The sequence below is a fragment of the Onychomys torridus genome, chromosome 8, assembly GCF_903995425.1.
Source record: "Onychomys torridus chromosome 8, mOncTor1.1, whole genome shotgun sequence".
NCBI classification, from domain to species: domain Eukaryota; kingdom Metazoa; phylum Chordata; class Mammalia; order Rodentia; family Cricetidae; genus Onychomys; species Onychomys torridus.
Window position 1 is genome coordinate 59,293,301 of NC_050450.1, and position 25,951 is coordinate 59,319,251.

Below are 25,951 nucleotides of genomic sequence, written 5' to 3' on the forward strand. Positions count from 1 at the left end.
GTTGCTCTTGCAGAGGACTAGAGTTCTATTCCTACTACCCACATGCCAGCTCACAACCATCTAACTCGAGTTCTGGGGCATCAGACACCCTCTCTTGACTTCCATGAACACTAGGCGAGTATGTGTGTAGACATGTAGGCAAACCACACAAACACATAAAACAACAAACGCTCGTGTCTTATACTCTCCAGCACCTGGGAGGCAGACAGCTCTCTCTAAGTTCTAGGCCAGCCTGGTCTACATAGTGGGTTTCAGAACAGCCAGGGCTACATAGAAAGATCTGGTCTCAAAACACCAAAACCAAAAGAAAACACAGATAGCAAGTCTTACCAAATGAATGGCAATAAAGCTAATGTTTAATATTCTAAACAGCATTCTATAAATAAGGGAAAGGAAGCCCAACAAAAGAGGCCACACAGATCATAAACAAGATTCGTTTTTTTTTTTTTTTATGGATTTGATAGTCCAAGGCAAATTTAAGCATTACACATGAGAACTGTTTTTATGTTATGTCTGAGATCAGATAGAATACAGCACAAGTCCAAATCAACTTGACATTTTTGCTCTTTAGTTTTTTTCTACACTATAGCAATCAATATAAAAATTTCCCCCACAGGTACAGTCTAGCTTATGTGCTCAAGGAATGGCATCTTTGATGCATGGCCATAGTTCCAAACAGATCCTGGTAGCTGGAGTACAAGGATTTGTGTCACAGTAAATGTTTTGCTGTTTTGGAATCCTATTGTAACGGACAGAGGGTAAAGGTCTTCACTGGGGACCTGGCAATAAAACCATGGCCCTGGGTGTGGCAGGGCTGTTGAAGGTCACATTTGAGGCTATTCTGTCCAGATTGGATTCTTCAGGTTGGAAAAGTAGCTCAGGCTGTATTGCAGTAAAATCATGAAAAATTTTACACACACACACATACACACACCCGCCTCGAGACAGGATTTCTCTGTGTAACTGCCCCGGCTGTCCTGAAACTCGCTTTGTAGACCAGGCTGGCCTCGAACTCAGAGACCCACCTGCCTCTGCCTCCCAAGTGCTGGGATTAAAGGTGTGCGCCACCACCGCCAGGCAACATTTTCCTTTCCTAAGAAATCTTAAAGGGCCCTGTCCCTGCGGCTCAAGATAATTAACTTCTTTGTAGTAATATGTGGAGTCAGAATGGGGTTTCCATCTGATTTAATCCCTGAGCAGCTTTGTTAAAAAGCTATTTTTTTAAAAGCCCAATAAAAAACTAAATACTCTATTAAAATTCTACCACAATGTTAATGTGAAGAACATATTTCTGTACAGAAATGTTAAAGCTATTCAGAAACTCTATCCTTCACCTCTTTTCTGGCAAGTGCCCAGTACTCACTGCAGGGAGTCAATGCAGGGTAAATTTCCAGTGCTTGCTCTGGAGTCAGTCAATGGAAGCAAAGTTTTCCTTGACCCAGAAAACACCCTCTTAGTTTACTGGGGAACAGAAACTGCTCATTGCTAAGGAAAATATTGCCCTCCTTGTTTCCTTTAACCAGCATAATGAATGCTCTATTAAAAATACAAAAGTTTCTCTTACCAAGCAAGGCTAAATAAACACCCCAGCCCCTTTGTTTAAATAGGAAAAATACACTTTAAAAAGAAAGACTTTCTTGATAGCTTTTCATAAAATTGGTAATGTAGCCATTTTATCAAAGAACTAAGTCATGAGTACCCAGACAACCCTAAACACTGGCTAAAAGCTTGACTGCTCATGGTTAGGGTTATAATAAAGCCTAGACTGGATTCAACATACACAGTGTGGACCAATGAAACCATTCCCTGGGAATGGAAGTGCCCAGGCAGGCTATGCCCTCTGGAAAGAGCTTGTTGGACCCGAGAAAAGAAACTGCCCCCTGTCTTTGAGGTACACTGTAGGCAGTTTGGCCCTCTGCTTATAAGCAACACAATTCATTGTATAAATGACAAAACCTAGTAGTAGAGATATGTCTGGACCAACTAAGTACAATAAAAGGGCTAAACTCGGCTGTTCTAGGTTCAAACATTTTCTGGGAAAGTGTGCTTTTTTTTTTTCTTCCTCCACTAGGCTATCCCAGAAGCCTCAGTCCTCCCCTCTCATCCGGGTTACAGGGATGTACCACCACACCACGGATTGTTTGCCCCTAACAGTCAACTAAAATGAATCTTTTCCAAACAAGGCAGACTGTGAAGGCTTGAGAGTGACGCCTGGTTAGGCAGTAGCAAAGCTAACTGTCCCAGGTCCCTGCAAGGAAGGAAGGGGACTGACAGTCATTAAGACCAAAACACAAAGACTGAGGGTGGTGAAAAGGACACACTGACTCTGGCTTCTGAGCCATCAAGCATCGGTCGCCTCCCTCCCACCCAGCAGCTCTGACTTGGGCCCACCTGAGCAGAGGCTGCTGAACGGGTGTGAAGCCTCCCTTACGTGCACACAGAGAAAACCACCACTGGGCTTCAGAAGGCCACTGCACTGAAAAGCTGTGTGTCTCCTGAAAGCATTGCTGGGGACAGGCAACCACAGAGGCACTGAGGACCTTTGCTGGTCTCTGCTTGGAGACAGACAAGACAATGTGCTACACCCTGAGCCGTCAGAATACACCTTACTCTGGCAATGTTGGTGGGAGTTAGTTTCTTCTGTTTTCTATTTAAAAGACGTATAGGTAGACATTAGAATAGTAGTGAAGGGTGGGGATTGGCTCAGTGGCAGAGTGTTTGCATAGCATGCATGAGGCCCTGGGTTCCATGAGGGGAGGAGGTGGCAAGGAGAAGAAACACTGAGGGCAACCAATTGGATCTGTAGCTTCCTATGGCTCCTCCCAGAAACACCCCCTCCCCCAGTCACAAGAGCTCAAGGGGCTGTGTTGTACCTAGTTAGTATCACAAAGCACAATGGCTTACAATTCACTGATTGTCTTATCTTGTGCCAGGCAAATCTCTGGGTAGCTTTCTATTTATTTTCTCTAAACTAGTAATTCTTATCCCCCTCTGGCCTATAAGGAAACTGAGGCTCAGGAGTTAATTCAGTCACTCAGAATCTCCCAGTCAAACCTAAAGCACAATTCTCATTTCCAGTGGTCTAAGTGTGAGCATTGTCTGCATGGCTGAGGTCGAAGAGTTTCATCAACACTTTCAAGCGTTTGAACTCAGCAAGTCTGGCTGCACTGAAGTGTGTGGTTGCTTCCGAGTCTATGAAGACAGCTGTGATCTAAGCTCCTGATCAGTTTCTGGCAGTTCTCAGCTTCTTCCGGAAGTAGTCAGGGGCAGCCTCATAGAGCCACTCGGCATCCACAACACAGAGGTCGCGCATGTAGCATTTGTTGGTGTAGAGCAGTGCGGTGTATACCACACAGGCAGGCTTGCAGTGGAAGAGGACAGATGACGGGTGGATGGCCACTGGCTGGTGTGTGTCCGTGGTGGCATAGGTGCCATCTGGCTGGAGTTCGGCAGTACTCATAAAGAGGCTGTGAGCAAGGCAGCGGCGGATACTCTCCATGTCCCCTCGAGATGACATGATGGGCATTGACATCTGTTTTAGGAAACAGAAAAGACCCCAAACATTAATCCTCCCCATCGCTGTACAGTGCAGGGAGCAGCAAGGTCTCAAGTGCAGCCAACACCAACGGAAATCTTGATTGACAGACAAAAGGTGGCACTTCAATTGCCACAGGCAGCAGCTCAGGGGGAGGACGAGGGTGTGGGTGACACGAAAGACAACAAAAACAGGGAAATGTCAGCTAGTAAAAGTGGTCCTAGCACAGAGACCTCCATGTAAGCCACACGCTGTACACAGGTTGGCTGTGTTGAGCAGCAATTTCCTCTGAGATGAAACCATCCAGCTTGGAGAGAAGCATCTTACTGAGGATGCAGCCAGGTGGTGGTGGAGCACACCTTTAATCCCAGCATGTGGGAGGCAGAGGATCTCTGTGAGTTTGAGGCCAGCCTGGTCTACAGAGTGAGTTCCAGAGCTACACAGAGAAACCCTGTCTCAAAAAACCAAAGCAAGCACACAAACAAATAAGCAGGATGGGGGCTGGAGAGATGGCTTAGCACTTAAGAGCTCTGGCTGCTCTTCCAGAGGACCTGGGTACCAGTCAAAGCACCCACATGACAGCTCACAACTGTTTAACTCTAGCTGCAGGGGAACTTCTAACCTCCCACTCCTGAGAGAGAGAGAGAGAGAGAGAGAGAGAGAGAGAGAGAGAGAGAGAGAGAGAGAGAGAGGAGAGAGAGGAGAGAGGAAGAGGAGAGAGAGGAGAGAGGAAAGAGGAGAGAGACAGAGACAGAGAGACTTCTAAAGGGAGGTAAAACACTCACTCCATCCTGCAGGCAAGCTCACTCACTGAGCAAACAACTCAAAGGCTTCAGAGGTCCTGGAAACATGAGGCCCTCCACCCTCAGCATATGCAGGCTGTAAAGAGTGCTGAGACATGCTCTAAAGACCAGCTGAGCTACCTAGCAGAGGCTCAAACTAACGGAGCTAAAGGAAAGCAGCACAGTCCAGTCAGACTGCCTGAACCACCTGAAGACTCTCCAGCCTGTTAGCCTGAAGGTTGTAGTGTGCTCCAGCTCTCACGAGCTGTCCCCCATGCTGGGGTGGGCTTTGGTGAGGCAGCTGCCTTTACGTCATTTCTGCTCTTCTAACCAGCAGCCCCAGTTAGACTCACTGCTCACCAAGGTGGATGGTGTCTTTAACTTGGTCTGCCACCAGTTCCCTGTCTGGGGTGAGAATGTGTTTGTTCCCATCTCTCCAGGAAGAGTGTCACACCCAGGCGGCCTACCCTCTCACCAGGCAACCCTGAAAAGAGAAGCTTTCTTTTCATTTTGTCTACACCATCAACTCCCGCTTTAAAGTCCTCTCACATCCTGCGCTCACTGAACCTTTTTCCTACAGTGCGGCCTGGATCATTCTTCACCCTATCCAACTTCCAATGTTTGCATTGCTCCTAACAGAACAATGCTCTTACGGAGAAGCCCTGACTGAACCACCATGAGTGAGACACCTTGCCTGACTTTTTCCAAGGCCTTTTCTGCAGGGATCCTATAACCTTCTATCATGAACCACCTCATCTTTCGCTTACAGATCTATGAGGTGAACCCCATCTCTAGGCCTGCTAATCCTAGCTGGCATGCCACCCTCCTCTCTGCAGTGGGATGCCAGCCACCAGTCAGTGCCCTTCTACACAAGAGCTGCTGGTCATGGACTCTTACATTGCAAGAGACCACTTGCTGTCTGTGCAGCCTCTGAAACATGAAATCTAAGCAGTGGCTGCCAAAGTCCTGAGTGCGAGGTCATGACATGTCATGCCCTGTATGTGAGGTGGAAGGTGAGAAGAGGAAGTTTACATAGGAGAGGAGCAAGGACAAAAGACCAGCAAGTCCAGTTGTACAAACAGCTGCGGCTCTACGTGGCTTCTTCCAGTTCCTTAGTTCAGTACCTGTGGGGTGTCTCTGTTTTCTGTATATGGGATCTATCACACTATCACTCTATCTCTTGGAAAATTCCATTTACTTTATAATGGCTCAGGGGCTCTTGTTCTTACCAAGGAGCTAGCCATGTTTTCCTTTAACCTCATCTATCAAGACCCAGCTGGGGACCAGAGAGAAGGCTCAGTTGTTAAGGGCACTTGTTTGCTTCTGCAGAGGGGATCTGGATTCGATTTCTAGCACCCACACGGTGACTCACAATCATCTATAATTATAGTTCCAGGGGATCTGATGTCCTCTTCCGACCTCTGTGGGCATCAAACATGTATGTGTTGCACATGTATACATACAAACAAAACACTTACACATAAAATAACCTAAAAATAACAAGTAAATCTAAAAACAACACAAACAAACCCTGAAGACACAGTTCGGCTGCCTAGAGTGTACCTGCAATATGGCACTTGCCACAAGGCTCTGGGCTCCACAGCCAGAAGAGAAAGTAGTAGCTTAGCAGTCTCCATGTCCAGGGAGGCTGAAGTCAGCCCAGCCCCAAGAGACCGCTGGGGAGGACAGGGCTGAGGACAGCTTTGGAATTTGACAGTATGAGGCCGCTGGGTGGACCAACCTGTGGAGCCACTCACCTGCCATGAGGTTCACTGATGGAGACCCTGAAGCTCCTGGAGATCTCAGTGCAGAGTCTGCCTCGCCCTCCCCTACACCCAGCACACTGCAGACAAACTCCCTAGCTAGAACAGCAAGGTCCTGGGTGCATGAACTAGGGAGACCCTGGAGGGCAGAATCTGCTTGTCCCCAACCACACTGCAAAGCTGAGTGCGGTCCCAGAGGCATCTGGAACAGGAAGGGAAGCTACTAAAACGAAGACAGCTTCAGCAGACACAGGATGCTTGTCCAACACAGGCTCAGCACTAGCACAAACCACAGGGAAGATGGTAAGGAGAATGAGCACTGGGCAGCCTCCACGTTTCAAGTACACAGCAAAGTTATTACATACACAAGCAAGACCCTGGTTTTTAAAAAAAGCTACATCTTTTTGCCTACCTGGTGTTTTCCGATTTTTCTTCACTTTAGTAGTATTTTTTTAGATCAGAGAATAGTTACAAAGTTTATAAAATTTATGCATGAGGTCCAGGGTTCCATGCCCAGTACTGCCCTCATCAAACAAACAAACAAACAAACAAACAAACAAACAAACAAACCAGGAATGTAGGTTACAGATACAATGTAACTAACTATGTGAAAGATAAGCTAAATGGCTCAGTGGTAGAGCACTGCCTAGTGGGTCCAATCACTGGGACTGGGGTGGGGGGGGGGAAGGGGGAGGGGAAGAAAAAAAACTCAAATCACTATGGATTTCTAGGAACAAATCACAAGTAAGTGTATGTGTGTGTGTGTGTGAGAGAGAGAGGGGGGGGGAGGGAGAGAGGGAGGAAGGGAGAGAGAGAGAGAGAGAGAGAGAGAAAGAAGAGAATAGAATTATGGGTAACTTTTACATTTTAAATTCTTCTACAGCCAGACGATGGTGGCAGAGGCCTTTAATCCCAGCACTGGGGGGGCGGGGGAGGGCAGAGGCAGGTGGATCTCTGTGAGTTCCAGGCCAGCCTGGGCTACAGAGTGAGTTCTAGGAAAGGTGTAAAGGTACACAGAGTTTTCAAACACTGTTTTGAAAAACCAAAACCAACCAACCAAACAAACAAACAAAAAACCAGTGTGAGATCCAGGGCACCAAAACTACCGAAAAACCCTGTCTCGAGAAATAAAAACAAAAAAAAATTTTTTCTACAATGAGAATTCCTTTCATACTGGAGGCAGCAAGCAATCCAAAACCCCTAAAATAAAAACTTCTCCTTAAAAGGCAGGTACTACCTTTAAGCAGATTTCCCTTAGCTGTGCTCTGACTTCAGCTACTAGCAGCATATTCTTGCTGTTGACAAAATTCTCTTTGCACCAGTCCTGAAGAGAAGAAAAGGAGATGTTATAGAATATTATTTTAAGATGTGTTACACTTGTTTATGCTGTGGAATATTTATTTAATGAATAATTTAATTTAATTTAATTTATTTATGTGTTGCATTTAACTCCATGAAGCTGTGATACTTTGCCTGTTTAAAACACCTGATGGTCTAATACAGAACTGAATGGCCAATAGCAAGGCAGGAGAAAGGACAGGTGGGGCTGGGCAGGCAGAGAGAATAAATAAGAGAAATCTGAGAAGAAGAAAGAGCAAGAGAACGAGGAGAGGGGGATGCTAGAGGCCACCCAGCCAGCCAGCCAGCCAGCTGCCCAGCCAGCCACGTGTAAGAGTGAAAGTAAGACATACATAAGCAAGAGAAAAAGGTAAAAGCCCACAGGCAAAAGGTAGATGGGATAATTTAAGAAAAGCTGGCTAGAAACAAGCCAAGCTAAGGCCGGGCATTCGTAAATAATAATAAACCTTTGTCCGTGTGATATATTTGGGAGATTATGTAGCCTGGCACAGCCTACCAGGCCCTGTTGAAAAGCACATCCTTAGTTCTGGGTGTGGTGGCACATACCTGTGGTTCAGCACTTGGAAGGCTGAAGATCCCAAGTCTGAGGTCAACCTGGGTTACACACATAATCAAGACTCTGCTTAGTGACAAGCAAATGGATGACACCCTCTTGGTGGGACACACCAAGGGCAGGGCAGTCTCCATAAAGAAGGACCCAGCACTTGACTGCATCAGCACTTTCTTTGTTTAACTATAAATTGAGGGCCGTCGAGAGAGCTCAGCTGGTAAAGACACTTGCTGCCAAATCTGAATACCTGAATTAAACCCCCATGTACCCATAACCACAGGACAGAACCAACTCCTACAAGTTGTGCTCTGCCCTCTATAGGTGCCACATGGTACCATCTGGATATGTGTGTGCACACAACCCATGCACACTCGAACACACACATGCAAAGTATAAACAAATAAACAAGCAAAGGTAAATACAGCAAAGTTAGCAAGTCCTAAAAATGTAGGGTAGCATGTTTTTTAAAGAATACACACTAAGGCACAATTATGAATTTAAACACATGAGAGAATATGTTGTCATTTTCTATCTTAGTATGAGGAACTGAAACATGATATCAAAATCTAGTAGAACAGTGGGGCAGGTAGGCAAGAAAACCATCTTGTATGGTTAGATACGGTCTGAATACTCTCCAATGCGTCACTGAATACCTACTGTGAAACATTAAGTGGAAACTTAATTCAATCATGGTATTTGTGGGGCAAGATAGCTCTGTGAGTAAGGTTTTTGCCACCACGCCTAATCACCCAAGTTTGAGTCCTGGGATGCACATGGTGGAAGGAGAGAACCAAAAGTTGTCTTCTGACCTTCCACATATACTCCCTGTTCCCCCATATGAACAAGTAAAGTACAATTTAAAATTTAAAATAAACTGGATTTAGTGGGATGTGTCTTTTATCTTAGCACTTCAGGCAGATCTCTGAGTTTTAGGCTAGCCTGATCTACATAGTGAGTTCAGGATAGCCAGAGCTACATAGTGAGACCTTGTCTCAAAAAAGAAAACAAGCTGGGTGGTGACGACGGCAGCAGTGCACACCTTTAATCCTAGCACTCAGGTGGCAGAAGCAGGCGGATCTCTGTGAGTTTGAGGCCAGCCTGGTCTACAGAGGAAGTTCTAGTACAGCCAGGGCTACACAGAGAAATCCTGTCTTGAAAAAACAAAAACCAAACCAAACCAAACTAAAACCCCTTAAAATAAATAGCTGGGCATAACAGTAGCACACGCCTTTAATCCTAGCACTTGGCAGGAAAAGGAGGTCAGCCTACATAGAGAATTCCAGGCCTTGGAGTTATGTAGTGAGAACCTGTTTCGAAAAAAACAGAACACATTTTACAAACTTTGGGGCTGGAGAGCCAGGTCAATGGTTAACACAGCCTGCTCTTTCAGAGGACCAGGTCCAATTTCCAGCACTCACACGGTGGCTTCCAACCATCTCTGGGAATCTGATGTCTCTGGCCTCCACAAGAACAGCAAGCATGTGGTGCTTAGATGCGTGTGTGCTCGCGCGCGCACACACAAACACACACACACACACACACACACACACACACACACACACACACACCAATGTAAAAATTATAGAGTTTATAATAGCAGTAGGACATCTGGAAAATGACTGGGTTTAAATAAGGCCAGAAGGTAGAGCCCCGTGATTGAATCACCACTGGTTCCTAATTAGGCAAAGAGGAAGAGACCAAACACACATACACTGCCTTTCTCTTTCTGTGTGATGCTCTGTTCTACCTTGAAGCACCAGATAAGGCTTCTAAGTCTTAGCAGTTTAGAGTGTGAGCCAAAATAAATCTCTTTTCTTTATAAAATGGCCTGTCTCAAGTATTTTTTTTTACACTAATGAATAATAGGAATAATGGTCTAGAGCTAAGAGTAGTGAGCTCACCTTTAATCCTAGAATTCTGGAGGCAGTGGCAGGTGGGTATCTATGTGTTCCAGGTCAGCCTGGTCTACATATAAGTCCCAGGACAGCCAGGGATACAGAGACTTTGTCTCAAAACAAAAAACAAACAAACAAACAACAACAAAAAAAAAAAAAAAAAAAGAAAGAAAAAGAAAAAGAAAAGGGATAATTGTAGTGGCTGAGACAGTCAATTACTTAACTTGTCCACACAATCTGTGTTAAACCAAGCAGAAGGAATACCTGAACTAATGTTTCATTCTAGTGATTCCCAACACACACACATTTCTGAGATGACAGCTGGCTTTTTTTTTTTCTGTGCGTGTGTCTTTTTTATTTTTAATGGTATTTTTTGAGACAGGGTTTCTCTGTATAGTTTTGGTGTCTGTACTGGATCTCGCTCTGAAGACCAGGCTGGCCTCGAACTCACAGAGATCTTCCTGCCTCCCAAGTGCTGGGATTAAAGGCATGTACCATCACTGCCCAGCATGTGTGTGACTCTTTAAGATGATTTTGTCAAAAAAAGGTATACTTAAAAATACATGCCCGAGGGCTGGAGAGATGGCTCAGAGGTTAAGAGCATTGGCTGCTCTTCCAGAGGTCCTGAGTTCAATTCCCAGCAACCACATGATGGCTCACAACCACCTGTAATGAGATCTGGTGCCCTCTTCTGGCCTGCAGTCATACATGCTGTGTATACATAATAAATAAATCTTAAAAAAATAAATAAAATAAAATAATCACTCAGACACTTATATTAAAAAAAAAAAAAAACAAAAAAACAAAAAAATAAACATGCCTGAAAGCACAGACGAAGCTCACCTTATTCCCACCTATGTTTTTGAAGGTCCGATAGATATTGAGCAGGGTGATGTGATCCCCCTCGCTGGATATGAATTTCTTCCTGACACTTTGCACTTCATCTCTCCGGGCGGGAGGGTTGTAAAGGACACTGTCCACAGATAGCAGGGAGACTATGGTCAGAATCTCTTCCGTACAGTGGAATTTGGAAGACAGGAGGATCGTCTGGAAAGTCAGATTGAAAATGCATGGGTCAAGTCTCCTGGCTTCTGATAGTGTTCTGTACACTCTTGCAGCTTCCCTTTAAGGAGCGTGGTGGCTTTAAGACCACAAGGCAGTGCCAATGCCATTCACTTCTTTGTAAAACAGAAAGATGCCATCCCCACAGGATTCCACATCTTTGTGGGTAGGGCTATGACTGATGTCTTAATCCCACACACAATGCAACTCAGCACTGTACATAAAGTGGGGTGATATGTCATATTGAAGAGAGCAATGAGGTTAGTTCAGAAGCACCGGGCATTTCCTGACCTGTAATATAGAGAAAGGGAATGAGGAGGAGGGGTCATTTACTTTGGCAAATTTGGGCTCTAAAGGAAATGCTGCCATCTTTCTTCCAATTGGAGTCAGGGTAAGCTGGTCATCCTTATGTTCAAGAGCACCTAACAGGTCCAGTTGGGCAATGGCCGCCTGAATGTGATCTACAGAAACGGAGACAAAAAGGAGCCAGAAGTCCAAAACAGGAAGAAGATGCAGCTAGTTGAGAGCTTCTGGGCGCTTATGACTCTACACCCACAGCCACCCGCCACTGTGCTCCTACTTTTCTAATGGTACCCCAGAAGAAGAGATGCATAAAGCAACTGTGGAGAGAGAGCAGTTACCCAGAGGAATGGGCAGGAGGCAAATGGCTCTAGACAGGGCTTGGCTTCCACGGTGTGGGTGGCATCACACAGATGTTGGCCATATTACCCTGATAGTTTATATTTATTATTCCTTTCTAGGAATTTCAAAATGAAATATAAATATATACATAGGAGTGTGCCCTATGTGATTTTTTTTTTGTTTGTTTTTTTGGTTTTTTTTGTTTTTGAAGATTTACAGATTTTTGTGTAGAAGACAGCCAGAAAATGTCTCTTTGAGAGAAGAAGACCTGAACTGAAGACAGGGTGGGACCCAGGATAGCTATTAACAGCTGTTTTTCTTACAACTGCATTTCCTTAAAGAAAAGGAAAATGGCACAGTGATAAGGGTCCAGGTCCAAAGCTGCCACCATTGTGTCAGTTCTTAGGTTCTTCCTCCAGGAGTGATTACTAATGAAGGAGGGCCAGTCAAATCCCATTTTCACACAAAGGAACATGCTCTCTTTATCCTTTCATTGGCCTTCAGGGGTGTCCTGTGGATGCCTGATGACCTGCCTGGACCCTGCATAAGGGTGCTGTAATACGACCCTATCATTTCATAGCAAATGAAATCAAATCAGCAAAAGAACATGACCAAAATACTTTTTTTCTTCCTCAAAATACTTTTCCTGGGAGAAGAACTCCTCTGCTGTTGTCTGTCTGTCTACCTTCCAACTTACCTGGAGATGGTTTGGACATGAAATCAAAGGTGAGCACATTTGGGACTTTCATTGCTAGGAGCTGCAGTATCACACTTGCCAGGTTACACCTGTGAGGGGAGAAATGAGGGTCATTTGTCTGTCCCTGACCCTACTGAGAGGTTAGTGAAAGCCAAAGCCCGTGCACAGGAGCAGACGGGAAGGAGGCTGGGATATACGGCACCGTGCAGGCACAACGTGGACCTACCTCTGGATCTCTGGCACCGTCATCCTCTCAAACTTCTCAAACTCATCCTCAGTGTAGAGCCGGTAGCAGATGCCACTGTCTTCTCGGCCAGCCCTCCCTGTGCGTTGCCAGGCCTGTGTCTTTGACACTCGCTGTACAGCTAGTACCTCAAGGCCACTGTCTGCAGGGAGAAAAGGCCGTGAATGCTTTGCTTCATCACATAGGCAAACTGTTTCTAGAGTGCTGGCAAAAAGAAATGATGCTGAGTACCACTGGGTGTTTGGGGGGCCGGAAAAACTCAAGGCTAAGCAAGAAAGCACAAACCCAGGCTGCTCAGCCACTTTAAACCTCACAGTGAAACTGAGCCTAGCAATGGATCACGTGTGAAATGTTATGAAAAACACCACAACACCCTCCGCAAGCAAGGGGCAGAATGGTTTCAGAAGTTTGGGCCTTCAACTTAAGTGCCAGGCTTTGCTGACTCCCCATGGGGGGCCTTACCCTTTCAGAGGAGTGGATGGGAGGTGGGTTGGGGGGAGGCATGGAGAGGGAGCTAGAGGAGGGGTGGGAGGGGGAACTGTGGTTGGTATATAGAATGAATTTAAAAAAAAAAATAAAGGAGTTGGGAATTTAGCTCAGTGGTAGAACGCTGGCCTAGCAAGTGCAAGGCCCTGGGTTCAAGCCTCAGCTCCAAAAAAAAAAAAAAAAAGAAAAGAAAAGAAAAGAAAAGGAAAGGAAGAAGTTTGGGCTTACATCATGGGAGGAATAACCACCTGAGGGTTTCTTGGGGATTTTGGTGTGGAGAGAGTTTCTATCTAACTGGGAAGGCTGGTCACACACCAACCAATGACGGCATGGTCCTTCATCCTCCCTCCTAGTTCTATAAGAACAGATCATGTGACTTTTTCCCTGGAAGTAAAAGACATCAATTCTCTCAAGTACGGTAATATTTTGTGCCAGGCACTAGAGATTGACATGTTGTCATCAGGAAATATGTGTGAAAGTCGATCCCTCCAGTGCTTAGTAGAACATGCCAATTAAATATTGAGAGCAATAATAATTGTAGGGGCCCTAAATCCTCTGTAGAATAAAGCAAGGTATGAATCAGAAATGCGTAAGACTGACTTCAAGGCAGCTTGACACTTGCAAGAGGCAGCCAGGGCTTCCCTCTGTGCTTGCTGGGAACCCTGTCCAGCCAGGGTACCCGTCTCCTTACTGGGAACCCTGTCCAGCCAGGGTATCCATTTCCTTACTGGGAACCCTGTCCAGCCAGGGTATCCATTTCCTTACTGGGAACCCTGTCCTATCCATTTCCTTGCTGGGAACCCTGTCCAGCCAGGGCACCTGTTTCCTTACTGGGAACCTTGTCCACCTGTTTCCTTACTGGGAACTTTATCTAGCCAGGGCACCTGTCTCCTTCCTGGGAATCCTGAAAGCCCAGACACCCACACTCTGGTAGCCCTCCGGAGAGCCTGCCACTGGTACCAGGCCGTCCTTGGCCTTCTTGCCACCGTTCTCACCCAGCTTCCAGTGGGCTTTGACACCTCAGTCCAGGCTCTTATCTGCCCTTCCCTCTCTTGACTCCCTGCCTCAGGTCTCTTTTATGGACCTGACTTGGAACTGTCTCTGTCACTCAAATCTCAGCTCCTTACAAACATGAAGTGTTTACTTGGGAGGAAATGGTGGGGTTACAGTTTTAACCACTGGTCCTACACACAGGAGACATTCATGAGCTACAGTTTCTCACCAGGGTTATACTTCTTTGCTTTAACCATGCCCGTGTCAACTACATATTTTATTCCTGTAATGGTTATGGAGGTTTCAGCGATGTTGGTTGAAATGATCACTTTGCGATAGCCCTAAAAGGAGGAAGAAAACCAAAAAGCCATATGACACACACGATTCAGAAGTTGAGAACATTCTAACCATGCATTTCCACAACTTGCTTACCATCAAGAAGAGGTGACTTCATTAGTAATAGCAGTCATACCAATTTCAGTCATTCTACTTGATAAGAGACAGGGGCAAAGGAGGACACTGATCCTTTTACTGAGGTCTTGAAGGTTAATTTGAGACGAGGAGATGCAATGGAACAAGACTCAAGGTGGGTAAATAGGTGGGAGCTGGAAACCCGGCCCTGCCAGCGTCTTACTGTGTGTACCTTAAGCAATTCTCACCTCCCTTCTTGGGGGCCTTCGCATCCTCATGGGATCCCATGAGGATGAGAGATGGTCTGTGTGAGTGTCAGCATTGTGTCTGGCAACAACCAATGGTACATGGGCAATGAGTTTCTACCCGCCCTTAGGGGGCCATTCATTCACCTTTAGCTTGCCACCTTGTGCCTCCCTCATCTCTCCTCACAGGACAGCTCCCCCTGCAGCTCTGCACTCTTACTCCTGTTCCTCATAAATAGCTGACCTGGTACCTGAGTACTCCTCCAACATCTCTGGATCATGGTGACAGGCACACAGGCCCTGCTGGCAGATCTGATTTGATGCCCATTGATGTGGCTGGCAGAAAGGCGGCACACTCACCTTTGGGGCCCCTTGAAAGACTCGAAGCTGCTGTGAGTAGGGCAGGGAGGCGTACAGAGGAAGGACGAGCATTGCGGGGCAGCCGTCAGGGAGGTGCTTCGCAATGTCTCGGCAGGTCTTGCTCATTGCTTCGATCTCCTCCTGACCAGTAAGGAAGACCAGGATGTCCTGGGAAGAGGGGGCTTCCTAGAGAGAGGGAATACTGATGATGGGGATGTTTCCAAGAAGGTTTTTATTTTCTGTTTCACAATTTTTTTTCCCCGAGACAGGATTTCTCTGTGTAGTTTTGGTGCCTATCCTGGATCTTGCTTGTAAACCAGGCTGGCCTGGAAATCACAGAGATCCACCAGGCTCTGCCTCCTAAGTGCTGGGATTAAAGGTGTGAGCCATCACCACCCAGCTGTTTCACTTTTTAATTACAAAGATGAAACAAGTCTGGCAGTGGCACCTCCCTGGAAGAAAATGCTTACCAGCAATGCACAGTTGTTAACACGAGAACCAGCCAATTGTGTTCTGAAACCAGGTAAGGAAGCTTTGAAAGGAAATTAACACCGCTTTTGTAAGACAGTAAGATGAAAGCCTAATGAGAGGCAAGGAAACTCTGCATAGAACTTCTTGAGGTGAGGTGCCTCCGTGGGAAAAGGCACTTGTTGGCCAAGGCTGCTAGCCTGAGTTTGATCCCCAGGACCCATGTGGCGGAGGGAAGGCAATGCCCCGTGGGCTGCTCTTTGACCTCCTTACAGACACTGTGACTTGAGCACCCCTCCCCCAACAACATACTAAATACGTGCAAAACATAATTTTTTGGGTTGGGGATTTAGCTCAGTGGTAGAGCAATTGCCTAGCAAGCGCAAGGCCCTGGGGTTCGATTCTCAGCTAAAAAACAAAACAAAACAAAACAAAACACCATAATTTTTTAAGAGCTTCTTTCTCTTCTTTTTTCTTGTAAGTGTGGTGTATGCATGGTGTGTTTGTGAGCATGTGTGCTTGTGCTCACGAGCAGTCAGAGGAAGATGTCAAGTGTCTGACTTTATCATTGAACTGGAAGCCTGCTGTGAGCCAGCTCAGGGGTGAAGGCATTTGCTGTACAAGCCTTGTCACTTGAAGCTGAGCCCAGGGACCCAGGTAAAGATAAAGAACCAACTCCACAAAGTCATCCTTTGGTCTCTACATGTGTACTCTGCCCCTGCCCCCAGACACATCAAGCAAACACATGCACATGTACACCTCCCCCCACATAATAAAGTTTTAAAATAGAATTCTTAAAAAAAAACAAAAAACAAAACAAAACATAAAAACAAAGAGAAACTCATCTGAATTCTGGCAGCTGAAAGAGGCACCTGGCTTTCCCTTCTCTTTCACACATTACCAAATGACAGTAAAACCACTGTTTTCACCCCTCAGGAAAAAAAACAAATCACTGCCCCCAAATGACAAGACAATGGGAGATAAGAGGGTTCAACTCATTTGTGAAAGGTGGAAGACGTCGAGGAGAAGGCTGGTTAGGGTACCTACTCAGGAGACTAGTGACAAGAGACGTGGATGGAGCATATGGCTCAGTGGTAGAGCACTGGGCTACATGGGCAAGGTGTAGGAGGCCAGCGAGGACATCTCACAAAGCAACGTGCACCAACTGAATGGCAGCATGAACACAACATCACATGACTGGCATATGAGACACAGCGTAAAATGTATTACACTGTACAAATTGTTCAGGAGACCAGGATAGGGACAGAGGCTGCTAACAATGTAGGCTCCTAATATTGTAATCACTGATGCCGAATTTAAAGACCATTATGATATAGCTATGTTGAACGGACGGAGAACACAGGAGGGTGAGGGAAGGAGTATGTCTTAATCCTGGCCTTTTTTTTTTTTTTTTTGGTTTCGGTTTTTCTAGACAGGGTTTCCTGTGTAGCTTTGGTGCCTGTCCTGGATCTCTGTCTGTAGACCAGGCTGGCTTCGAACTCACAGAGATCCACCTGGCTCTGCCTCCCAAGTGCTGGGATTAAAGGTGTGTGCCACCATCGACCAGCTCCTGGCCTACTATTTTAGGAAATAAGCATATAATAGTGAATGATGATAAATCAAGAAACAGTAATATAAGCAGGGTATTTTAAAATTCAAAAGTAACTTTCATAGCAACTGCTGAATTTCTCTGTGGTCTCACTCCTGGCTGGCTTGGAACTCATGCAGACCAGGCCTGTCTCAAACTCAGAGATCTACCTGCTTCCCAAGTGCTGGGATTAAAGGCATATGCCATCACACCTGGCTAAACTGCTGTTTTAAATCAAGAGATTGTTAAAATCAACTCTTTGATTTCTTTTTTTGAGACAAGTTCTCAACTACCCAGACTGAACTCAAGCTCACTATGTAGGGGAGGATGACCCTAAACTCTTGATCTTCCTGCCTCCACCTTCAATTAGTGCTGCCATGCCACTTCACCCAGTGCTGGGGATCAAACTCAGGGCTTCATGTATGCTGGACCTACCTTCTACAGACCAACTGATGCCTTTCTTAAAATAAAATTGTTTGCCTCTAGATTTTCTCAGGAAATTAATACAAAGATTAAGAAGTCTATACAAATGAAATAAAAACAATAGGATTTAATCACTCAAAGCCCTTTTTTTTGTATCATGTGTTCATGTGTGTCATGCATATGGAGGTCAGAAATCTAATCTTCACCTACTACTATTCAGCTTATTTTTGAGACAGGATCTCTCCCTGAATCTGGAGCTCACAGACTGTTTAGGACTGTCCAGCAACTTCCAGGGATCCACTTGTCTCCATCCCTCCTTCCCTGACAACTCCTGGGATTCCAGATGCACATCGCTTCAGTGGCTTTTTATGTGAGTGCTGGGGATCTGAACTCAGTCTTCATACTTGTTTGGCGAGCACTTTACCCACTGAACCACTCCCCAGCCCCTAATCACTCGCATGTAAATGTTTAACAAAATAAAAAGATATTTTGCAGTATCTCTCTAAACCTTCTGAGACACCTCAGGACATGTGCGGTGGTGCATACTTATAATCCCAGCACTCAGAAACCCTAGGCAGGAAGATGGCAAGACTGGACATACTTGCATAGCATCCTGGGTTGTAACGTATGCATGCTTTCCCCACTGGTTCTGATATAGAGATGTACGAAAGCCACCCCTCTAACATGAGAGCCTTCTAGCTCAGAGAATAGCTGCTGATAGTTGAATTATTTTTCTTTCCATAGAAAATAAGAAATCTCATAAAAGAGGCAAAACAGATGTAACGAGTGAACTTTTTCTGAATAATTATTTTATTATATTTGGGTGTGTGGTACATGTGTGGAGGTCAGAGGAAGACTTTAGATAGAGATGGTTCTTTCTTTTGATCATGTGGATCCCAGGGATTAAACTCAGGTCAGCAGCATTGGCACCAAGCCCCTTTACCTCTAGGCATCTCAGTGGCCACAAATAAGCCTATTCCTGATGATACACTTCACAAAGCTCTAAGATTCAGAGGCTAACTGTTCTCACAAATAGCTGTAAGGTAAAAGAAAACTGGCCAGGAATTTTCCCCCCTTTCCATACCTGGTGGATCTGGAAGACCGAGACAAGGGCTGCGTGCAGGTAATCCTGCTGAGGCTGCTTGGTATAGAAAATCTGGATTGGATGCTGCCGACCTTCAAGGTAGAGGACAGGGGCTCCATTGAAATACTGAGAAAACAGGTCAACATCCATGGTAGCTGACATCACAATCACCTACGGAAAAGAATGCGGAGGATGGGAAATAACTGGTGGACAGCGTGTCTATAAAGCAGATGGTTGAGGCCTGAGTTACCCCCACCATGGCTAACTTCCTCCCATGTGGCTGAAGCAGAATGGGCGGAGAAACACCCCCAGGAAGACTGCCCAGTCCTTAAGCACAGTGCACATACTTTGAGAGGCGGTTTCCCTAGCTCCTTCCGCCTCTTCTGCGCTGCCTTCACCACTCCAAAGAGCACATCTGTGTGGATAGTCCGCTCGTGGGCCTCGTCCAAAATGACACAGCTGTACTTTCGAAGCAAGGAGTCGGAAATTGCTTCTCGAAGAAGCATGCCATCTGTCAGGAACTTGATCCTGGTGTCTTCTGAAGAGACATCCTCGAAGCGCACAGTATAGCCAACCTGAGAGAAAACATGACTCCTTTATTTAATAAACATATATCCATATCTATTACATTATAAATACATGTTAAATATATATTTATTAATTATATATCCAGCACTGTCCTCAGCACTATGGTATCACAGTAAACAAGACCAATAACACTCTGCCCCACTCCTCCTTAGAGATGAAAGACTTGACTCCTAAACTGTCCTCTGACGTCCATATGTGACACACACACACTAATAAAGAAAAGGAAAACAAACAAACAAACAAACACCCTAACCTCTTACTTTAAGGTACTTATGAAGAGACATGAAGTACAAAATATTTTTTACTTGTAACACATATATATAATACAAATCTGAATCTGTCTCCTATATAGTTCCAAGACTCAGTCTATAAACCTACATTAAGTAAAGAACAGTGTGTGTGTGTGTGTGTGTGTGTGTGTGTGTGTGTGTGTGTACGTACTTTGGTTTTTTGAGATGGGGTTTTTGCTGTGTAGCTTTGAAGCCAGTCCTGGAACTTGCTCTGTAGACCAGGCAGGCCTCGAACTCATAGAAATTCACCTGCCTCTGCTTCCTGAGTGCTGGGATTAAAGGCATGCTCTACCACTGCCTGGCCATATCATATTTTTATAGAAATACACATACATACACACACACACACACACACACACACACACACACACACACACACATATACACACATACATATATGTAATAGATGTAAAAGAAGTTTCTGGACAGACATGATACCACATGCGTGTAATTCCAGCACCCTGGAGGCAGAGACAGGAGGACTGCCATAAGTTCAAGGCCACCCTGATCTATAGGTCTATATTGCTAGTCAGGGCTACAAGTGAGACCCTGTCTCAAACACTCAAACCGGGGTTGGGGATTTAGCTCAGTGGTAGAGTGCTTGTCTAGCAAGTGCAAGGCCCTGGGTTCAATCCTCAGCTAAAAAAAAAAAAAATAACCAAAAAACCTCAAACCAAACCAACAAACAAAACAATGACATGTCTTAAAGTCTGAAACTCGTACACTAGATATAAAGGGTCCAGCGCAGTGGCAGGGTACTTGCCTAATAGTTCAGTCTCCAGCACCTCTAAACAAGAAAACATTTGCCAAGAGCTTTGCGACCAAAGCTAACAGGACTAAGCCACTGATCCTCTGGAATTGGGAAAACTCTAAAAGCCTAAGAGCAGTGGCAAGGGAGAAGCATGCTGTTCAACTGAGTGTTGTGGCATACCCCTGTAATCCCAGCATACAGGAGGTTAAGCAGAAGGACTGAGGATTCAGAGTGCTACATATTGGTACCTGGAATCAACGTAACAATGGGAGTGGGAGGTAAAGGGGTGAGGATGAGCTTGTTCAAAGAAATGAAGGGCAGAAGCATAGTGGGTGCTTGTTAGTGAACAGGAACTGGTAGTCAATAAAGCAACAAGGTACCAGTTTCCCGAGTCCAGTCCTCTTCTCATCTGAGACTCTAGTAGCAAGAGAGATGGCAGCCACTCGACGGGGCTGGGTCACAGCAATGATGCCCTGGCGGCTGATCCCCCCTTCATAGAGGTACTGTGGGATCTGAGTTGTCTTCCCAGAGCCAGTTTCCCCTAGGAAAGAAAAGAAACTCTTGTTCACATGAGACTAAGGCGTATTCACCAAATAAAAAGCTTAAAGTCAGCAAAAACAAAACAAAACAAAAACACAGAAGAAAACAATGAGTTGGTAAGCCTCGGGCAAACGGGCACCAGGTACACCGCCAGAAAACAGCCACGGCTGCTGTTCCCAGGAGGCCCAGTTACATTTCAGAAACCTTTGCAATGGGCTGGGCATGGTGACACAGGCCTGTGACAGCAGGCAGAGGCAGAGGACCATTCTGCGTTATAGACCAGCCTTGTCTACATACTTAGTGAGCACTACATCACAGAGAGACTATCAAACAAACAAACAATAAAAACACCCTAAACTTTTAGGATGTTTATAAGGTTTGGCTCACAATTCCATTTACAGAAATTGAGTCTAAGAAAACAAAGATGTTTATTCAATTTGCCCCAAGATGGCAAAAATACTGGAAATATGCATAATAAATAGTAGGTGTGGTGGTTTGAATAGGTATGGCCTTCATAGACTCATGTGTTTGAAAGCTTGACCCATAGGGGGTGGCACTATTTGGAGGTGGGGCCTGGTTGAAATAGGTGTGGCCTTTTTGGATGAAGTATGTCACTTTGGAAGCAGGCTTTGAGGTCTCATATGCTCAAGCTATGCCCAGTGTGGCACACAGTCTCCTGCTGCCCATGGATCAAGATGTAGAACTCTCAGCTCCTTCTCCAGCACCATGTCTGCCTGCATGCTACCTGCCATGACGATAATGGACTAAACCTCTGAACTGTAAGCCAGCCTCCATGAAATGTTTTCTTTTATAAGAGTTGCTGTGGTCATAGTGTCTCTTCATAGCAACAGAAACCCTGACAGTAGGTAACTGGTATAGTTACAACATAAAATGAAATATGACAATCATGTAGATTGATATATACTGATATGAAGAGGTGTCTATTCATATATTGCTCGCTCTTCTCTGGCTGCTACTTGCTGCTCTTTTCAAGTGTTTGCCTACACTATTACAGGTATAATACCTGCCTGCCTTCATACTAATTGGCAAGTTACTGGGTAAGTCAGGCAGCAAACTCTCACCCTCAAGACTGTACAACTGGCCCTCAGCTCTGGGATCCTTAGTGCCCATTAATCTCTCTTCTAGCCCAGATCATTCCAAACAGTACAGAAGTATTTGAACGTTTCTGCCCTCTTCTAATACCAGAGGGCACAGGTCTCTTCACAGGCTTGAGCACCTCATTTCTACCCTTGGTTGGTGCCTCTAACACCAGCACCTGAGTAGAAGAGCTCAGGAAACATGCACACCCTTCTTTCTACCGTTTACCCTCTTTAATGTGTATGTCTTGCATTTTCTCCCAGCTTCCAGCCGCCTCTGACTGCTCACCTTTCCTGACTTGGCCAAGAACCAAGACTAAGAACTGGATTACCCTGCGGTTTCCCGCTGACTCCTCCACACAGCCTGAGACTTGGATCAATGTCTCTTGTACGTCTTTCCCGCTCTAATGCTAAAGCAACTGACCACTGCAAAAATAAAACATGCCAACCGTGCAGACGTAGAGCCAAAGGCACCTAGGCACTAGCTCTACCATCCATTGTGCCTTCTGTCTCCATCTCCCCGAGGCTCTGGGACTTTTGGTATCATCAGGACTCCTGCATCTGTCTCATATAAAGTCCTCAATTGTGACTTCCCTCTACTCCCTGCTACAAGGCTCTTGCACCCGGTTGCCTCCTCTGAGATGGCCCTTCTCCTGTGCCAGGTGGGCTCTCCATAACCCTGTTGCCAGGGCCCCCTTCCCTTACACTTCCTGACCTTTGCTCCATTAGCTCTATCCCATCTGCAGTGCCTCTCTGCTCAGTTCACCAAGTCTGGAAATAATTGCTAGCTCGTCAGCTTTCCTCGTTTGGCCAAAGCAGAAGCCTGTTTCCACCACCTCCATCCTTTCATCTCCCAATGTCAGTCTAGTGCCAGTTCCTGAAGTTCTCTTGAAAAAGCCCTCAGTAGGAGCTGTGATCAAGACCACGCATCCAAATCCAGCACACACTTTCCCTCTTTTGTGTTTTATTATTAGGGGACTTTGTTGGGATCCACGGGAGGAGACCAACAGGCAGCACCGGAACTCAAGGAACATGGCTTGGCGTCACTTCATCAAGAGAGCCTTGGAGAGGCAGAGCCCCAAGGACGCTATGACCTGAGGACTGCATGCTGTTATTGAGCACAGCTCTGCTTATTGCCCTCGTGGTCACCATGTCCCTCATCACCTGAGGTTTCTATGAAAACTCTCAGGGGGTTCTAGCCCCTCGCTAGGCAGTGTTACTGGTACTTGCAATAATAGTGACTAACTTTTTCCAAGCATTGCTGATGGAGCAGATTAATGATTCAACCAATTTAGACTTGTAGAGGCGTTAGTAAGGTTAGGTTAAGAGTTTTTGTTATGACGATGTAGAAAACCTTGGGGAAGCTGGGTGGTGGTAGTGAACGCCTTTAATCCCAGCACTCGGGAGGCAGAGTCAGGTAGATCTCTGTGAGTTCAAGGACAGCCTGGTCTAGAGACTGAGATCCAGGACAGGGAAACCCTGTCTTGAAAAAGATAAAGAAAAGAAAACCTTGGGGAGCAATTTAAAATTTAGAAAGGCACACTTCATAGCTGAGTGAATGAGGGACTCTGAGGTCAAGAGACAAGAATGGTAGTCTGGCTATTGCTGGCTGACGTACCTTTCTTGCTAGGATGGGTTGGTGATCAAAGGTGATGATTAATTCCTTGTACCCATTTCTGCCCTCAGCTTCCTGATATGATTAAATAAAAAACTTGATGAGTGGGGATGCACCCTGAGGATTTAAAATAGAGATGACTGATTTGTTTTTCATACATGAAAGTTTAGATTTGGGATTCTTAAGTTTTTTATAAAATTACTTTTGAGATCATTGTCTTTTGAGATAAATAATAAAATGATTGATCCTTCCTTTGTAACCACAAAATGCAGCTGGGCAGCCAAAGAACTGGCTGAGAAAGTACCTTGCTTTCTTACACTTTCTAACAAGTTGCTTAGACATGAATGTATGTGGGATTTGGGGAATAATTTGTTTTTCACTTGTAATATGTAAAATGTTTAATCATGTAAGGGGAATGAGAAGCATGATTTTTTTTAAACTTGTAATCATTATAAGCATTCATTTGGAAAATAGAATGTAACCATAATGTAATTTTTATACTGCCTGAAAGATTCTGCTGGGATATATAAACTATAAAGAAAAAAAAAAATAAACTAAGAAGATGGAGAGATCCTGAAGGAGTGAGTGAGTGAGTGTGTGTGTGTGTGTGTGTGTGTGTGTGTGTGTGTGTGAGAGAGAGAGAGAGAGAGAGAGAGAGAGAGAGAGAGAATGTGCGTGAGCGCGCCGGCTCCACAGAATTAAATTTTACTCCCCCAGATTAAAAAAAAAAAAAGTCAACAGAGCGATGAGTTCGCCACCTCCTGGCCCCGCTTCAGCTCCTGGGCTGCTGAAAGCTGGTCTTTACAGCAGCGGGCTTCAGTGTGGCATCCATCCACGCCCTCCACAGAACCCCAGTCCACTGACTGCCAGCAGAGCTCCCTCCTCCTTCTTAAAGGTGGTGCATCCAAGCCCCTTGAAATCAGTCCCTGCCCTCGAACTCTCCCGGGCTCTTCTCACACACAAGAAATTGGTTCTCGTTAACTGAACTGTTTCTGACGGCCGGTCTCTCCATGGCTGCACAGAATGCCAGTCCCCAGGCACCCGCTCCGCAGCTGCCTCCTCAAAGCCTGGCTCAAAGCTCTCAGATATGCACCCACACCCTGTCACGGAAAGCCAGTCTTGACCCCCTTCCACGCCAGTCACTCGCACAGGGCAGACAGCGCCAGCACGATAACTCTGCCCGTCTTTCTCGAGGTCCCTGGCCAGGCATGACACAGAAAGCCTTTCAAGTTTGCTGAAGAAACCAACGCGAAGGGAGTGAGAAGCACCTAAGAAAAACTGGCCTCGCCAGGCCAGGAATCTACGGCAAGAAAGGCCCCGCCAAAGGGGCCACTCACCGATCAGGACCGCACTGTCCAGGTTTCGGAGCTGGGCCAATAGCTGCCCCCGCGCCCGAAAGATGGGCAGATTCCGGCGCTGCAGCTCCAGGGCCTCGCGGTAGGGACTGGCCGAGGGCTGGGCCAGCAGCGGCGTCTGCCTCCGGCCTCCTCCTGCTCCGCCGCCGGCGCCAGCCGCCAGCAGCATCACCACTCGCCTCCCCGGAGGGCAGGAGCCCGGCCGGAATCTCTTGGCCGGCGGGAAGCCCGCCTCCTCCGGCATGTCGGGAGGACCGCGGCAGGAGGCGCGGACGCCGTCAGCTCCGCTCCGCTGTGGACAGCAAGCGCGCACCGCCCCTTTCTCGCCACGTGCAGGCGTATCTGGGCGACCACCGATGACTTCACAGCCGCCTCCAGACTTTAGGAAAGGAACTCTAATTCCCGACATGCATTGTGGGTTTGGGTAGCGTTTACATCCTGTGAGAGCAAGGCCGGAGGTGCGACCTAAAAAACTGCCCGAGCAACAACAGGGAACGATAGCTATGAGGTTCCGTAGGCCCTTGTTGGATAACAACGTTGTCTTTTTGGGCTCTCCTTATACCAAAGCTATTTCTTTCCAATAAAAATGAGTGTCCCACCTCGGTCTCCAACAATAGTCACGTTTTAAGGAAGTTACTTAATTCTGTAAAAATCAACGAGGAGCACAAACATTTAATTTTCTAAACAATGCACATTTTAAGGAACCCACTGATATATCCGATTTACAAACGTAGAAAATGAATTTTCTGAGATTAAAGTCATTCAGATGCTGCAAAGGATTTTGAAAATGTTACTAGTGGGTATCTTAAGTTACAGAAAAGTGACCTATGATTCTGATAGCATGTATTTCCCTCACAAAATGATAGGCTCAAATAATACAAGAAAAGGAAAAAAAGGAAATTGTCTTTAACCCATCTCCCAGTAATTCCTACCAGATTCTCAAAATCTTTTTTCTTTTTTTTTTTAATGTGGAGCTGAGGATCGAACCCAAGGCCTCGCGCTTGCTAGGCAAGCGCTCTACCACTGAGCTAAATCCCCAACCCCAATTCTCAAATTCTTTACAGTTTCCCAGCCTTATTGTACACACACGTTAATCAATGGGATTATTCAGTACTCCCACAGAAAACT

At 45.9% G+C, this 25,951-nt stretch overlaps 1 protein-coding gene across 1 annotated transcript; it reads right to left on the reverse strand.

Moving 5' to 3' along the window:
• Positions 1 to 1,029: 1,029 nt before the first annotated feature.
• Positions 1,030 to 25,155, reverse strand: Dhx33 (DEAH-box helicase 33). Its single transcript, XM_036197145.1, has 12 exons — positions 24,806 to 25,155; positions 20,597 to 20,757; positions 18,935 to 19,162; positions 18,588 to 18,758; positions 15,025 to 15,210; positions 14,238 to 14,349; positions 12,512 to 12,671; positions 12,286 to 12,374; positions 11,280 to 11,407; positions 10,728 to 10,931; positions 7,318 to 7,404; positions 1,030 to 3,532 (listed from the first exon to the last, which is right to left on the reverse strand). Exons 1-12 carry the CDS (start codon positions 25,065 to 25,067, stop codon positions 3,224 to 3,226), a joined length of 2,097 nt encoding a protein of 698 aa, XP_036053038.1. The 5' UTR covers positions 25,068 to 25,155; the 3' UTR covers positions 1,030 to 3,223.
• Positions 25,156 to 25,951: the final 796 nt, after the last annotated feature.